This window comes from Strongylocentrotus purpuratus, unplaced genomic scaffold (genome assembly GCF_000002235.5).
Source record: "Strongylocentrotus purpuratus isolate Spur 01 unplaced genomic scaffold, Spur_5.0 spur5_scaffold_7, whole genome shotgun sequence".
In the NCBI taxonomy this organism is placed as follows: Eukaryota; Metazoa; Echinodermata; class Echinoidea; order Camarodonta; family Strongylocentrotidae; genus Strongylocentrotus; species Strongylocentrotus purpuratus.
In genome coordinates this window covers 6,645,111-6,659,718 of record NW_022145613.1, presented here as the reverse complement: position 1 = coordinate 6,659,718, position 14,608 = coordinate 6,645,111, and the positions used below count along the sequence as shown (strand labels likewise).

The window sequence follows — 14,608 nt, the reverse complement described above, 5'->3', positions numbered from 1 at the left end:
GTAATAACACCATAATACGAAATTCAATCTCAATAAATGCTTTAAGAAATAAATTACAGAACAGAACACATAATTAAGGGATGAGAGCAAAAATTCAATTTCATCTCAAGGATGATAAACTTGTTTATTTACTGAAAAAAAATCCAAAATATAAATGAAGATGTAACTTGTCCCTTTAATTCATTATTATTTGTAACATTGTAACATTTGCTGTGAATATGACCATGGTGTGTTAAGGCTCATTCAGATATGATGCAGCTGCGATTTTGTTGTTGTCGATAGATTAATGGCATTAAATATGCATCACATTTCTGGATCTTATAACACAGAGGCAAGTCCTTTGTTGCACGTTGTTACAATTCATTTAAACATTTTTTTTAAATAGAAATGGCAGCTTTTTTGCAGTGGTTTACCTCGCCATATCTGAACAAGCCTTTACTAATAAAGATATTATTCTGAACTTGATCCAGATGTCAGACCAAATCCCAAAATATGGATATTTCCATCTGCGCACAGGACAATTTCCATTACACTCAAAAGAGTCTACAAAGAAATGTAATCTCGGTTTATTATGGTCAATTTAATTACCACCCCCCCCCCCCTACCAGCTTGTCCGTGGAAAGTTTGATTGACAACAATGTTTGCACATACAACAGTGACACACAAAGACCTCCACTGCTTAATTTTTTTCATTTAATTTCATTCAATTTAAAAACATATTTCACTGTTTTTCTAATTTAGAGGTATTGCTTGTTTCTATAAATAAAGATTCAGAAAAATAACATAATAAATTCTAGGACATGCAAGGGCAAGCAAATCATAATTGAAGGTGTTTTAGAGAAATTTAGGGAAAGCACTATGTTGAAAATGTTGAATCTTTTAATTTTGACCTGACCTGCGACTACGAAATGTCATATGACCTCAGACAGATTGCCTGTCACTGCTAGGCTCAATATGTGCAAACAAATACTCCTCCAGACTGTTCTTCCTGAAAGCAATGCTCATACTTGTATGCATTATAGTTTCCATGCTCAGGCCTCAAGCATAGAAAGAGTCTCTCCACTCCCCATTTAAAGGAGATATCTTGAAACCCCAGCAAGAGCCAACACATATGTAGGCAGCAATCGGGGAATGATTGACTGTTTTCTGTGATGCAATGTTGAGTCAAAGAGCAGGTTGTGCCTTTGCCACCTATGGCTTCCGATAATCCTCAACAACGTCCAAAAGCCAACTAGAATTTGGTTAAGATATGATGTTGTGGCGAGATTGAGTCAAGGAATAGGGCTCGCTTGTTCCATCTCCAGCTTTCTCAACAACGGAACCACACATGAAGCCTCTCATGATGTGATGTTGAGGTGAGGAATGGGACATGTGCCATCTCCCTGTATTGATACACCTCTGGAATACTGGACTTCTGAAGCTTACCATCTGCGACGTTGAGGCAAGGAATATCCTACCCCTGTGGCACCTTTTCTGACGGTACTCCTCAAAATGGACACCAGACTGGAAGCATTTCAAGACGCGATGGTGAGACAAGGAAGTGGCAGTGCTTGGGCCATCTCAAGCTTCGGATACACCTCCATGAGAGCTGCACACTTGACACTATCAAGATTCTATGTTGAGGCGAGGAACCGGAACAGCTGTCTCCAGCTCATAATTCTCCTCTGCAAGAGCCTTACATTTGAAACTATCACGATGCTATGTTGAGGCGAGGAACCGGCTGAGCCTGAGCCGTATCTAGTTTGTGATACTCCTCAATGAGGGATGATAAAGACTCCAGACTCTCCTTGAATTCACCCACATCCATGCCTTCTACACTGGTGTAGTGATGTATATGTGCCTGAACAAGGAGAATACAATGAGAAAAATAATGGTAAACCACATATCCGTCACCTTTTTTTTGTTCAATTACGCTCTAACAGTCATATGGTGTAAAAGATAAAGTTGAGATACAATCATAGGACTACATTATGGATGGAACTGTCAGGAAGCAACTAGGAATGGTAAATTCTGTCGTAAATAAGAATATGTGTATATTGTGAGGTTTGGAAACCATCACAATGATAAGAAATTGACAAAGTCTTGCTGAAATTCATATGCAATGCACCCAGAAATGTGTATATGGGACTACAAACACTGGCAGACCCTAAAATGGCGCCCCCTAGTTGTATACCCCCATAATCCATTATCATTGTTTGATGAAGCATATATTTGCTTGTATTAGTAAACAACCAGGGGACTGATGGATTGTCAGAGGGACTTGGTAATGAGGATTACTGCCTTACATTATTCGACTTGGTTTCGAACTAGGGATCACTTGTTTACGAGACCACTGCTATGCCACTGAGCCATCGTGCCACCTCAATATCAAAAAGATCATTTGAGCATGCAGGTTCTGGGCAAAAACCATGAAACTGACTAAATAACTATCAGATTTGTTACCTTCCTCTTGTAGAGCCTGCTGAATCTATCTCGTAGATCAGAGAAGTTTGTTTTGAGACAGGTGTTGTTGGCCAGGGTCAGGAGGGAATAGGGATGACCCACGGGAGGGACGGAGCACAGACCAGTCTTCCAGCCATCCGTGTTCCAGTGGATGAAATTTAGGGACGGACGTAACCTAAACAGGAAAGAAAAAGAAAAAGTTAAAGGTACAGTATGCCATATGAAATGAACTGCAGCACAGCAAAGCTTGTAAATGTGTTGTGATTGAGTGGTATTAACACTTGATGAAGGATGCCAAAGTTGTTTGTTTCATTACTGACATGGCAATAATGCCCTTTGGCAATACATTAATATGAATTTTCCTCATAGGGTTAGCATTTTTTTTCTTTTAACAACTGTTCTTAACTGCAATTAAGGTAGTTCTTTAAAATGTTTTTATACAAAACCCTAAAGAAAAAAAATGGGTACATATTGGCTAAACGTTACACTTTACCTGTCTATATTACGACGTATGTCCGAAACCTGTACATTCCCACGACACATGAGGGCACATGCCAGGTACATGCTGTTCTTGGGGTCAGCTTTCAGCATTTGATTTTCTCGGCTGAACGCATCAGTGAACATCTGGTCTAATCTGCAACATACAAGCAAATCAGGGGGGTGCTTCACAAAGATCCTAGGTTTAACTTATCTCTAAGTTGGACTTAATAATTATGGAAAGCCATTAGCATCTTGAAAATACTTTGTAAAAATTATTTTATAAGGCATAAAATGTTGATTTAAATCATTCATATTTTCTAGAATCAAGAAGATTTTCATGTTCTTGAGGTGGAATTTATGAAAAGTCTGAAATACTTTTGTTTTGCTTTTGAATATATTTTATTTCAAAGCTACAAATGGCTCTCCATAATGTTTAAGTCCATCTTAGAGTTAAGTTTGATTTAGAATCTTTGTGAAACAACCCCCTGGTGTACAGTCAAATTGGCAACACTCTACTCAGGATAAACCTACTTTATACAAGAATGTGGGACAAGATACAAGTATTCCTCATTTACTACTCATTTACAACCATTCAAATTTAACTTCTATCTAGTCTCCGATAGTTTCTTTTACAAAGCAATCACATGACTAGCTATACCTACGTATAAGTATAATAATTTATTATCCATATCAGGAGATTTGGTTTCCACTTGTTAAAAAGTAATATAATTCAAATATAGAAATGAAATATTACAGGACAGTGATAAACATACACATATGATAACCATACATAATGAATGAGGTAATAAATGAGTAAACCAAGGTATATAGGGTGGTTATAGAGATAATGTCAGATTCCATTTTACAAAATATGAAGCTAAATTATTTAATATGATTATTCACAGTAAATCTTAAATTGATAGTAGATACATACATTATTATTATTATTTTTTAAAATCATTATTATTATTATTATTGATTTCCATTTTCAGTAGTATAATTATAACCGACATCATTATTATTGTTAACTTTAGCTAGTACCCAATGTGACCTTCATCTCACCTCCTTGCTGGTATCCTAAGACTGCTTGAAGTATAGAGGGGTGTCTGGCTCGTGACGAGGTAGTGCAGGCGAGGAAAGGGAACCAAGTTGGTGCTAATCTCATTCAAATCCACATTCAAGGACCCCTCAAATCGTGAAGAACTAAATGGGTGTGGGGGGGGGGGACGGGAGAAAAAGATATATAGGTATCATTCCTCTGAAAATTACATATATATTGCAAAAGGTACAAAGGTGTAAAGATCATAACACAACCAAAAACAAAACACCTAAAGAAATCAACAACAATAACTATCTCAGGTTAGGTATAAAAAGAAGTTTTTTTTGTGGGATAGGTGATAAAAAGGTGAAGACATATTGACTTTGTGTCAATTTAAAACCCAAATCCCTATCAAAACATATATAAACATATTTCATTTCACGTCTGAAAAAGTTCCACCATAGTTCAGAATTTCTATGAAGAATCAGGTTTAAAAATAAAATTACTTAATTGATTGCTGATATATTGCAAGGGGACCAATGAGTCAAATGAAATTTCAACACTAAATTTGAGTAATACATACAAACAAGATTTGAATCTTTACATAGTCTGAGGGTTTATTTTCTAGGGGGGTTCCAGGTGAGAGGGATTCAAGTTAAGGGGATTCAAAGTGATTAAAAAATTCATGCAAACTACAGATTGCAGTACACCCTGTTAGTTTGAAATCTACCTGGTAAGATTCAGCAGCATATTGGCCACAATGTTGTTCATGTGATCAAACGGTTTCTCCTGGCCAGCCTTGGTGGCTCCCCCTGCCCCGGACACCACACTCCCTTGACCTTTGACCTGGCCTGACCCTGAGGGATAGGTGCGCTTGCCCCCTTGTTCCTGGGGCTGAGCCTGGTAAACCTTCTGGCAGATGTCATAGAGAGCCTGCAAGATGAGAGAAGGGATGATGGATTGACTGATTGATTGACAGACTAGAGAACCAGTGAGTGAATGTCAATTACATGTGTGATTTTGATGAAATGATCCCTTTGTTAAGTATGATCTAACATATACTCCAGTGAAATTTGCTCCTGGCTTCATAACGCAACATATTCTACAATCATGTACACTGTTTTTGCATATTCAAAGATCAATATGTGTGACTTAAAAACACAACAAGGGAAACGCTCTCGGCGGTCTCGCCTGCATAACGCAATTCAATATGATAAACCAGAACGTCAATGACGTAGCGCTCATCCGCATCTCACAACAACAAATATCGTAAATTTTATGTGGTACACTTTTGAACTGGTCAAAAAATAGAAATTTGATGCCCTGGAAGGGACATAATTTCATTTCATTTGCATAAAGTACCATAAATAATCAATGGAGCAAAATCTCACAATTCTGTGTAGAAGTTTATTGTTCCAAATTTAGCTCTACCCAGATAAGGCAAAATCGGTCAAGAAATGAGGGAAAAGAAGCAATTTTTGTTATTTTTGGAATAAATTTGCATAAATTACCATAATTAATTAATGGAGAACAATTTCAAAATTCTGTGTAGAAGTTTAGTGTACCAAAGTTAGCTCTACGATATAAAGCAAACCAAATCAAAATCGGTCGAGAAATGAAGGAGAAGAAGCCTTTTTTGTGATTTCGAATAAATTTGCATAAATTAGCATAGATAATGAATTTCACGATTCTGTGTAGAAATTTTAAATCCCCTCCTAGCCCTATCATATGAAACAATCAGAATCAAAATCGGTTGAAAAATAACGAAGAAGAAGCATTTTGAAAATCTTAATGTTGATGCCACAACAAAGTCTAAGTTTGTTGACCTTAAATGGCCTTTGACCTTAACTTAGTGACCTGAAATTCTACTCACATGATTGGGGAGACTTGATAACCCTATAGTCCAAGTTTCATTGACTAAGAACTTATACTTTCAAAATTATATCAAAAATTCAAAAACTTAACCTTAGGTTAAGTTTTCGATGATGATGCTACAACATAGTCCAAGTCTGTTGACCTGAAATGACCTTTGACCTTGACTTTGTGATCTGAAATTCTACTCACATGATTGGGGATACTTGATTACCCTATAGTCAAAGTTTCATTGACTAAGAACTTATACTTTAAAAATTATACCTAAAATTCAAAAACTTAACCTTAGGTTAAGTTTTTGATGTTGACGCCGTCGCCGTCGCCGTCGCCGTCGCCGTCGCCGTCGCCGTCGCCGTCACCGGAAAAGCGGCGCCTATGTCTCGCTTTTTGCTACGCAGGCGAGACAAAAACTATTAAAAAACTAGATGGAATTTTGACTGCGCGCAGTCGAAAATGATGCCTCCGCCATAGAGCAATTTAAACAAGTTTGGAGTTTAAATCTCCAGTGGTTCTTGAGATATCATGATAACAATCTCAATGTATGGAATTTCATAAGTTGACCTCTGTGACCCTTGACCTTTGACCTACGTGCTCCAAAATCTAATCAGATTGTCTTCCTATGGTGATACACACTATCATTAAGTTTGAAGTTTAAATCTCAAGTGGTTCTTGAGATATTATGATATGGTGATACATACTATCATTAAGTTTGAAGTGAAAATTCTCCAGTGGTTCTTGAGATATCGCGATAACGATCTCAATGTATGGAATTTCATAAGTTGACCTCTGTGACCCTTGTCCTTTGACCTACGTGCTCCAAAATCTAATCAGATTGTCTTCCTATGGTGATACACACTATCATTAAGTTTGAAGTTTAAATCTCCAGTGGTTCTTGAGATATTATGATAACAATCTCAATGTATGGAATTTCATAAGTTGACCTCTGTGACCCTTGACCTTTGACCTACGTGCTCCAAAATCTAATCAGATCGTCTTCCTATGGTGATACATACTATCCTTAAGTTTGAAGTTTTTACATCTCCAGTGGTTCTTGAGATATCATGATAACAATCTCAATGTATGGAATTTCATAAGTTGACCTCTGTGACCCTTGACCTTTGACATACGTGCTCCAAAATCTAATCAGATCGTCTTCCTATGGTGATACATACTATCCTTAAGTTTGAAGTTTAAATCTCAAATGGTTCTTGAGATATCGCGCTAACAAACTCAATACAAGGAATTTCATAAGTTGACCTCTGTGACCTGTGACCTTTGACCTACGTACTCCAAAATCTAAGCAGATTGTCTTCCTATGGTGATAAATACTATTCCCGAGTCTTAAGTTTAAATCTTAAATGGTTCTTGAGATATTGTGATAACGGTCAAACGGGACGGACGTACGGACGGACAACCCGAAAACATGATGCCTCCAGCACCACCTTCGGTGGCGGAGGCATAAAAATAAATAAAGCTTTAATAGTAGTCAGAATAATTAGCTTCATTCGAAATTCAATTCTAAAGGTCTTGAAACTGAAATTCTCTGATTAAGATATCTTCAGACAGACCTGATTCTCGATGGGCATGACACAGTCTGCATACTCTGTAAGCTGCCTCATAGCTAGCACACTGTTGTATGGGGAAGTGACCACATCATCATCACTACTAGGGTACACAGCAGTAACAAACCTGTTGGTAAATCATCATCATAAGGTAATGGATATAGTGTAAATATCTAAAAGTTCTGTCATTATTTTGATTAAACCGCTCTTTATCACTTAAAGACGTTTTAAAGCCTACTTGGTTTTTCAACTACCCTCCCCCCCCCCCCCCCCTCCAAAAAGGTAAATTTACCCTTATAGTTCAATAAAATGTCCAAATGTGTACCACACCAATTAAATATCAATTATGGTTTGTCTTTCATTGTTCAACTTGCTTTAAATGGAGTTACATAACATAATAATTATCCTTGCTTATATAGCCCCTAATACTTACTTTATCAGAAGTCTCTAAGCACTCTACAATAATGCAGCATAATTACCCTGGCTTTAGCAGTGCAGCCGTTACGCGTGCTGTGTTTCAAGGAATAAATTCCTACCAGGTACCCATTTATTTCACCTGGGTGGAGTGTGGCAAATGTAGATCAATGTCTTGTCATAGGACATTAGTGTGGCGGCAGACTCGAACCGCGGACCTTGTGATCGACAGTCCGGCAACGTATCCACTCGACCACAACACCTCTAACATAAGGCATCACATTTAAAATACTCATTTTTAATTTCTAAATTAAAAAATTAAAAATATTGCTTAGGCAAAATATGATAAAAGATAAAGTTGGCCAGCTAGTTGCAACAATAAAATTAACATATAGTGAATATCTCCTAACCTGTACACATCTGGGAAAAGATCTTGGAGTTGACTTAGGACAGCTGTCCCTACCCCAGATCCAGTACCTATGTACAAAAGATAATAGAATGGGAAAGCCAGAAATTAATAGTTATCTATCAAACCTTAGTAAGGATAAGTCATATTCTTGCACAAAGAGACAGAGTAGAGATCTTGGCATCTGGAAACTTACTGAATGTTGATAAAAGTCAGGATATGTAAAAAAACAAAAACAATTCCATCTAAGATTCCAGCCCTTACGCTTGGTACTTCAATAGATAACTCAAGAAACAAAACATATAGTCCAATGAAAAACGTCTAAGATAAAACAGCGTTCAATGTAACTACTGCCCCCCCCCCTCTTGCCATCCATTCATACATAAAATGATATGATTTTGCCTTCTTCCCTTAGGTGGTTTACGCCATAATATATGGATATAACTTTGAAATAATTATGTTATCATGATAATTTACGGACATATCAAATCATCAAAAAATATATTCATATGGACACCTCGCATTCCATACTTAGTCGAAGGATTAAACCATGGACTAAAGTTAGTCCGCTTTCGAGAATACCACCCTATCTGTCCCAGAATCATTATCTTACCTCCTCCCATGGAGTGCATGATGAAGAAGCACTGGAGACAGTCACAGCATTCTGCGGCCGTTCTGATGCACTCCTCCAGCTGCTCCTGGTACTGGCTACCGTACAGCTTATGACCTACAGCCCTGTAGAGAGCAGAGCCAAGGGAGATGAGAGGAGTGAAGAGAGAGAGAGAGAGAGAGAGAGAGAGGAGAGAGAGGAGAGACGAGGAGGAGAGGGTGTAGAAAATGGAGGATGGGGAGAAATCCGAGAGAAGAGAGAGAAAGAGAGAGAGAGAGAGAGAGAGAGAGAAGAGAGAGAAGAGAGAGAGAGAGAGAGAGAGAGAGAGAGAAGAGAGAGAAAGAGAGAGAGAGAGAGAGAGAGAGAGAGAGGGTGGGGAGTTGAGAGGAACAGAAGAGGTAAGAAGGGGCAAGCAGAAAATGGGGAGCAGACAGGGAAAGCAAATAATTGAGATAGTAGGGTACATACAGGAAAAACAAAGCAGAACAAAGCAGAGCAGAATAAATTTTAAAAGAGTTAGAAAGATGCAGGGGATAGAAGGGTAGAAGGTGATGGATAAATAGAGAAAATCAATGAATTTCTAAATTTAATTAAAAATACTAAGGGAAAGATAAGAAGGGAGAAGATGAAAACAGACTTTTCCAGAAATATTATCTACCTTCTTCAAACTTTGTTCCCTATGCACTGAAAGTCTTTATTCAGAATTTTGCATATCTGTGATTTCTTTATACACAGCCCTATAAACAAATTCAGACATAACTAAAGAGAATCAGGTGAAAGCATTTTGATTAGGAACGTGAACTTTAACCTTTGACCCCTACCAGTTATTGCCACAGCCCGAGACATCTGTGAGAAACTGCCTGTGATCAAAGACATCCCTGAGGGAGCCCTTCAAGAGCTCATTGACCACACCCTCCTCCATGTCGATCAAGACTGCCTGAAACGTTCAACAGAAAACAAGAAGAGATAGTTATTATGTACTGTTTAAAATGTTTGATACATCTATACCCCCTATGATAACACCATGAAGAATTTTTAAAAAAATTAACAACCGCTGTCAGCCTGTCACCAACATTTTTGGAACATAAATATGGGAACATTGCAGATGGTTGATCTTGAGCTGAAATTACTTTCCAGAACCTATAAGATTCTGAATGTTATAGAATGGGTAAACGCATGTAGCAAATACAACAAACACAGCTAAGGCACAGGAGCCTGCATTGTGAATAATCATGAAGAGAAGTTGCTTGGCTAGCTACCTTTTCTGGAAAGATGAATATGGATCGTCATTTTCATTTCAACATGTTTGTAATTTCATAAACTTTTGGGTAACTTTTCATTGCTAGAAGACTAGAAAGCCCAAATGCCAAAGTGAATTTAGTCGTTTGTGATTCACATTAATCACATTCCAACATGTTTTCCATTTAGTGCTGTCTGATGTCAGTTAAATTTATCTCATTACTGTTCCTCCTTAAGATGTATTTTCTTAAAACCCCTCTCTCCTACTTACCCTGGCTTTGAGGCTTGTGATCTTTTGCTTTCCATCACCGATACCAAGATCAAGAGGGTTGCTATATCTGAAACATATTGCATTAAAAAAATGTTTTTTCAAATATTGATTATATAAGTCAACTTTTTGCAGACCTCTGGAGTGAGAACCCCCTCCAAATTAATTTTTTAAGAAATATGAGAGATTTTCTAACGATTTTTTAACCAATCTAAAAAAATATTTTCCTGTTATGGACTAAGCATTTAACAAGACCTTTCGAAAATATAATGATAGTTTGAGATGAGATAATTTGAAATAGACTAAATACCATTTCTGAAAGCACCATGTTTCTATCTATGGAAATATTGGAGGTGAATTTGAAATATCACTTCCACTGTACTTATCACATTGTATACATGCACTACTCCATACAAGATGTAACCACTAGCAAGTGATCCATTTCTTACCTGGCATCCACATTCCTAAAGAAACTGCTGAGGGATTCATCAAAGATGCCTTTCTTGTTGTAGGTGGCATGTTCTCTGAGGGCCAGATCCCAGAAGCGACATCCAATCTACAGCAAGAAAATGAAGAAACATGTATCTACAGTCCTACTGTAAAGTCGACCATACGTCAGGAAAAAAAAATAAAGCACTCTGTTAATATCAGTATGTCTAAGGCAGAATGTTTCGTCACTTGCGTGCAAATGCAGTTTATAGATGTACATTTCTAGGAATACACAATCAACGTTTTGACCTCTCTTAGTCTCATTAAGTAAACCCAAAATAATGTTTCCATGCAGCAACCAGGAACTGATCAAGATATATCACAGCCCCGTCTAATAAAGAGTTGTGATTGAGATCAAGTTACCATCGATTAACATTTGATGTCAGAAGGGGTCCGTCTGATCTCATTTACAGATTAGGATACTCCACGAATGGGACAAAACCTAACTTGGAATGTGTACTGAATTTGTTGCTGCACAAGTATAAACACCAACATCAATGTAAGTAGGAGTTAATTTACTTATATTTGCTAGTTTTCTTTATTCAGGGACTCTTCCAACTATTTCTGTGCAACAAATTTTAGGGTTTCCAAGTTGAACATGAAATTATAGATTATTAATTTCTCCCCTTTTGTATGAACTACCCTGTACCAGTTTGAGCTAATACACACAAAACCTATAATTAGACGCCAAATCTACACAGAAAGCTAATTAGCAATTACCGTATGTAAGGTGATTCCTAATGACCTTGTAATCGCATGTAAGCCTATAAGTGTAGATTATCAAATCAATCATTGACACACAGAGTGAGTCTAGTTCTAGTCTATAAAAGAACTAATAATTTTGATTTTTGAGAAAATAAGAATTAGGAGTAGATGTTGGGGGAGCCAACTTCAAAAAAGACATTACTCTCAAGATGACCTACATGTATATTCTATTTGTCAACTTACCTGATTGCCACACTGGCCAACTGTAGGAAGGAAAGGAGAAGAAAATAAAGAGAGAAATCAATTTTTTGTAATTAACATTGGTCATTGACATTGTGACAATCCTTTTGTTAGGAAAAAATATGAAGAAGTTGTTAATGTTAAGTCTTAAAGACAATTATCTCAAAACTTTTTTAAAACAAATTGTTTTGATCTAGATCTATTTCATTAAAAAATGAAAGTTGTTTGTGTACTTTTCTTGAGCTATACACTTCACCTTCCCAAGGCTGAACCATTTTAACCGGGGCCCATTTATCGTAACTGTCATAACTACAAATCAACGACATCTCGAGTCCTCGACACTTGTCCGCAAAGTGTTTCACAAAACCGTCTTTGCCAAGATGATCGAGCGACAACTTCTGCAACGATTCCTTGTCATGTCTCCAAACCTGTCATATCTATTTAGAACACCATCTCAAGGCAACTTTAGTCTATGGGCAGCAAAAAAGTTAAAACTGAAATTTTATTTTTTAAATTAAAACTTTTTTCTCGATCTTCATTTTCATCATTTCAAAAAGAGACGATAATGAATTTGATGATTAAGAAAATTGACACGAAACAGGTTAGAAACATAGGGTCTAGACTCTAGTCCAAGTGAAGTCATAACGAATTTTAAATCATTACCATTATTTGAACAATTGTTGAAGATCAGATTTAGTTATTTTTGGTATGATTTAGTAGGGTATCTATATCTCCTCGCCGGCGTTATGGGTCAAAATGGATACGGTGCACTGCACTAGCGCCAAGGATTTTAGCTCAAGTCACAAATTTCAGTCCCACCTACTGCTTTACATGTTTGTACTTACAGCCAAACGAAATACATTTCTAGTTTCATACAACTTTTACGAGTATTTGAGCCCAAATAATTATAGCTGCATATGTCTTATTCTTACCTTGAACGACTATGGACTGTGTCATATTCGTATAGACTTGGTATAGACATTTAAGAGACAATCTTTCGATGTGCACCACTGCCAGAGGAGAGCCCGATCGATCCGAGTAGTTTGTTTTGAATGTTAGCGCTAAGTCGATAGAGGGCGAACATTTTTCGGAATTCCCACTTTTTCTTCAGTTGCCGGGTGGCGAATTTTTTTTCCGTACTCGAGAGGGCAAAAATCCCATGTGCGCATGCGCGTGGACTTGTGATTTCTCTGCTACTTCCCATACGAAATGTAAATGTATTCGCATGTACTGTGCACGATTCGCGTTCTACGAGTAAACGATGGCATAGTAGTCTTCAAACACAGACTCTGATTTGCCAGTTTGACAAATCAATATGCGTATGTGTCGCGATGTGCTTATTCAAGTCTGTGTAGTTGTATGATTCAGACCCAGTAGTGCATATGGAAATACATTGCAACTTGTATAGAATGGTATAGTAGTCTGCAAGCACAGACGCTAATCTGACAGTTTGACAACATACTAGTAGTGTGCTGAGAAGTACTTTATTCAAGTCTGCGTAGATGTATGATTCAGACCCTACTGGTGCGTGCGATAGAAATGCATCTCAATGTGTAGAGTGTAGTATAGTAGTCTGCAAGGACATAATAATATATTGTGTATTGATGAGTAGTGATTTTATGCAAGTTTGTGTAGTTTAATGATTCCAGACCCCATGGTAGGCCTATAACTGGCAAATCAGAGTCTGTGTTTGAAGACTACTATGCCATCGTTTACTCGTAGAACGCGAATCGTGCACAGTACATGCGAATACATGTACATTTCGTATGGGAAGTAGCAGAGAAATCACAAGTCCACGCGCATGCGCACATGGGGTATTTGCCCTCTCGAGTACGGAAAAAAAATTCGCGGGTGCGTCTTATTTTCAAACGCTCCGATATACAAAATCGATGGGAAACTTTCTTTTCTTCTTTCTTTCAAGTGTTCTCTTTGCAAATCCACCTCTAGATCTTTATCTCCCATACCCTCTCTCAATTTTGCTAACCCTTTTTAGTTAGGATTTAGCGCATGACGGGGGAGGGAGGGTGTGTGTGTGTGTGTGTGGGGGGGGGGTGGATTTGCAAAGAGAACACTCGAAAGAAAGAAGGAAAAAAAGTTTCTCATTTTGTATGAGAGCGGGTGAAAATAACACCCAACTGAAGAAAAAGTGGGTATAATTGAGGGACAGTTGTTGATAAATCTCATTATAATCTTCAATATCACGGGCCTCGATGATGCAGTATCTCACATGTTCCTCACATCTCACATCTCAACGGAGGTGGATTCAGCGTTGGAGCATCCTCTATCTTTTCCGTAAATTTGTCTCTACCTTCAAGAGGAGGTGGCCCGATTTTGGGTTCGGCGACAACAGCTCTCATGCTTCATATCGTCAAAGATTGTGTTTCGGGTTGCAATCGGGTTTTAGTGTTGTGCGATCCTTGAACTGATTTTTCTCGGTTTTTTAAAACATTTTTTAAACAAGACGAATTTATAGTTTAATAGATCTATGAGCTTGGGATTCTCCGAACTCTCTCATGATAATAGATGAGGAGTACACCTTTTGATATAAATTATGGGTTAGCATAAAACTGTTCAAGGAGTCAGGATATAATAGTCATAATAAATTATGGAAGGCGCAATATAATTATGAATCAGAACACGGTTCTCTCGTCCATTAAAAATAATGAGTCTGAGGAGAGAGAAGGGAAGAGAGAGAGAGAGAGAGAGAGAGAGAGAGAAGGGAGGGGACTGAGAAAGGGACACAATTAAACTAATAATAGATGTACAGAAAGATAGATCGAGAGAGAGAGAGAGAGGGAGAGAGAGCGGTATTTTATGGGCTCCATTAGGAAGCCATTCAATG

The 14,608-nt window shown here is 37.6% G+C and overlaps 1 protein-coding gene across 1 annotated transcript; it reads right to left on the bottom strand.

The window, feature by feature from the left end:
* Nucleotides 1-93: 93 nt before the first annotated feature.
* LOC577796 (tubulin epsilon chain) lies at nt 94-12,776 on the bottom strand. The gene is made up of 13 exons (XM_030974647.1): nt 12,699-12,776; nt 11,770-11,789; nt 10,782-10,888; nt 10,336-10,402; nt 9,647-9,762; nt 8,829-8,950; nt 8,220-8,286; nt 7,402-7,522; nt 4,692-4,894; nt 3,985-4,125; nt 2,936-3,076; nt 2,443-2,617; nt 94-1,840 (listed from the first exon to the last, which is right to left on the bottom strand). Exons 1-13 carry the CDS (start codon nt 12,721-12,723, stop codon nt 1,691-1,693), a joined length of 1,455 nt encoding a protein of 484 aa, XP_030830507.1. The 5' UTR covers nt 12,724-12,776; the 3' UTR covers nt 94-1,690.
* Nucleotides 12,777-14,608: the final 1,832 nt, after the last annotated feature.